Consider the following 2,110-nt stretch of genomic DNA (forward strand, 5'->3'; position numbering starts at 1 on the left):
AGCGTGCAGGAAGCTGATGGCATCGATGCTGCTAAGGGTGATGGTATGGAAAAAAACGAGAGGTGATCTGTAGGGAAGAGCTCAGGATGGCAAATGCACCCGAGGCAGAGGGGTGGGGATGGCCATGCTGGGTGGCAGCACCCCTGGGGGCTGCAGGGCTCCTGCTCATCTGAGCCACGGGCAGAGCCCAGGGGAGGACGGTGCAGCTCTTCGGGGACGAGCAAAGGGCAGAGCCTGCAGCCATTCCCCTGCCTTGGCATCTTGTGTTCGGCATCCTCTCCAGGCAGCTGCTCTGCCCGGGCTGGGTCTGCTGCCAGCACCGAGCCCCCTCCTCCTCCTCCTCCTCCTCCTCCTCCAGCTCCTGCAGGCACCCTGCAGTGTTGGACGTTGCCCGTCCCGTTCCTGCTCTGCTCCTGCCTCTCTTCAGGAAGGGGCGGATGGGGATTGTCCCCAGCAGCATTCAAGTCAGTCCTCACTATCCCATCTGGGAGTGAAGGTGCTTCCAACAGCATTGGGCTGTGGTGGGTCCTTCTCTGGACAGTGCTGGATTTTAGGGCCATCTCGCCTGGATCTGGGGTGTGCTGGACACCTGCCCTCCCACAGGGCAAAGCTGCACCCTGCAGCACACACCAGGCATTGGCCTGGGAAGCCTCCACCTGCTCCAGGTGTGCTGACAGCCCAGCCGGGAGGAGGAGGAGGAGAAGGAAGCTGAGGAGATGCCACCAAGCTCCATGGCGGGGCCGGTCCCACCTCACCTGGGCATCTCAGTCTGCCACCAGGAACCTGCCCGGGATGGGGATGATTGGCTGTGGGGCTGCAGGGGACATTTGTCCCCTTCCTCGGGGCGGGAGGATGAACTGGGGAGAACATGGAAACACCAAAAAAAACGGAGTCAGACTCCAATCCCTCTCGGTTTTCTGGGATGAATTTGGTTGGTCCCAGGAGATTCGCGCCGTGCGTTTCGGAACAGTTCCAGCCAATCAGAAGGCGGCTCATGATTTCAGTATCTTTAAAAACCAACCAGTCAGGAGCTCTCACTGGTTGGGCTTTAAGATCTTGAGGTATCGGCTTTTCGCTCGGAAAAAAAATCAACTAACGTAGACGAACAGACAACGTCATCTCTCGCTTCACGTTATCTTAGAAGAAAGCAACTATGCAAAATACTCTTCGGAGACAACTCTTAAAAAAATAAAAGCTTGGTCGGAAAATATGTCTGAATCTCTAAGTGTGAGGAGTGAAGGACCAGACGGCAGAATGGCTGGTTGGCTGGTGGAGAGATGGAGACAACGGAGGGTGGATTTATCTGCTGACGGTGACGAGGAGCACACCACAAGACTTAGATTGCCTCCACGTAGTTGGCGGGGTAGAGCCCTAGCTTCCCGTTGTCCAAGCGCCCTTTGCACCATCCCTGCTCGTCTTCCTCACCGAGTTTGGTTAGTTCATCACCTGGAGAGGAAAATGGAAGGGGAGAGCTCGTTGTAGGTGTTGGAGCTGCTCCTGCCCAATGTTTCTCCCTGGGATGGAGCTGCTGGAGGTTTCTAGGACTGATCCTGAGTTTTAGGGTAGAAAGGCAAGGGGTGACCCAAGAGACCTCATGTGCCCTGTCCCTCCATTGCTCCTGTCCCACTTGCACTTGGGCTCAGCTTCTGCTTTCCTCTTTCTGACAGTTCACCTTTTTGAAGGGTTGGGCGAACTCAGAAATTATTCGAGGGACTGCACACCGAAACGTGTGACCAGCTCCAGCAGACAAGCCCTGCTGACTCAGCCCCAGCGACAAACCGTACCTGCTTTGAAGCTGAGCTCGTCCTGCTCCTGCCCGTCGTAGTCGTACAGAGCGCGCACTCGCACGCCCTTCCCTGCCGCCTCCTCGTCGAAGGGGTTGGTGCCCCCGTTGGCCTCACTGGTGTTGAAGGAGTTGCTGCCTTCGTCGTCAGACCACTCGGCGCTGTAGGGCTGCGCGCGCTCGTGGCTGCTCACGCTGGGTAGGCAGAGGAGACAGCGGTGCTGGCACCGAGGACATCCCGTGCCCCCATCACCAGCAGAGCTTGCACAGCAAGTGCTGTGCCTCTCCCGGGGCCTCTCCCCCCGCGCTGCCCTCACCTCCCGCGCT

At 58.2% G+C, this 2,110-nt stretch overlaps 1 protein-coding gene across 1 annotated transcript in view; it reads right to left on the minus strand.

Annotated features, from left to right (window-relative positions):
- Nucleotides 1-1,073: 1,073 nt before the first annotated feature.
- The window catches only part of LOC103805800 (protein kinase C and casein kinase substrate in neurons protein 1-like), a gene marked incomplete at its 5' end in the record, with an annotated part of 3,670 nt that continues 2,633 nt past the window's right edge, over nucleotides 1,074-2,110 (minus strand). The window contains 2 exons of the mRNA XM_009078463.1: nucleotides 1,074-1,446; nucleotides 1,785-2,067. Of these exons, the coding sequence (XP_009076711.1) occupies nucleotides 1,337-1,446; nucleotides 1,785-2,067 (393 nt within the window). The remainder of the gene's footprint in view (nucleotides 1,447-1,784; nucleotides 2,068-2,110) is intronic.

Source organism: Acanthisitta chloris, unplaced genomic scaffold, assembly GCF_000695815.1.
Source record: "Acanthisitta chloris isolate BGI_N310 unplaced genomic scaffold, ASM69581v1 scaffold19477, whole genome shotgun sequence".
Taxonomy (NCBI): Eukaryota; Metazoa; Chordata; class Aves; order Passeriformes; family Acanthisittidae; genus Acanthisitta; species Acanthisitta chloris.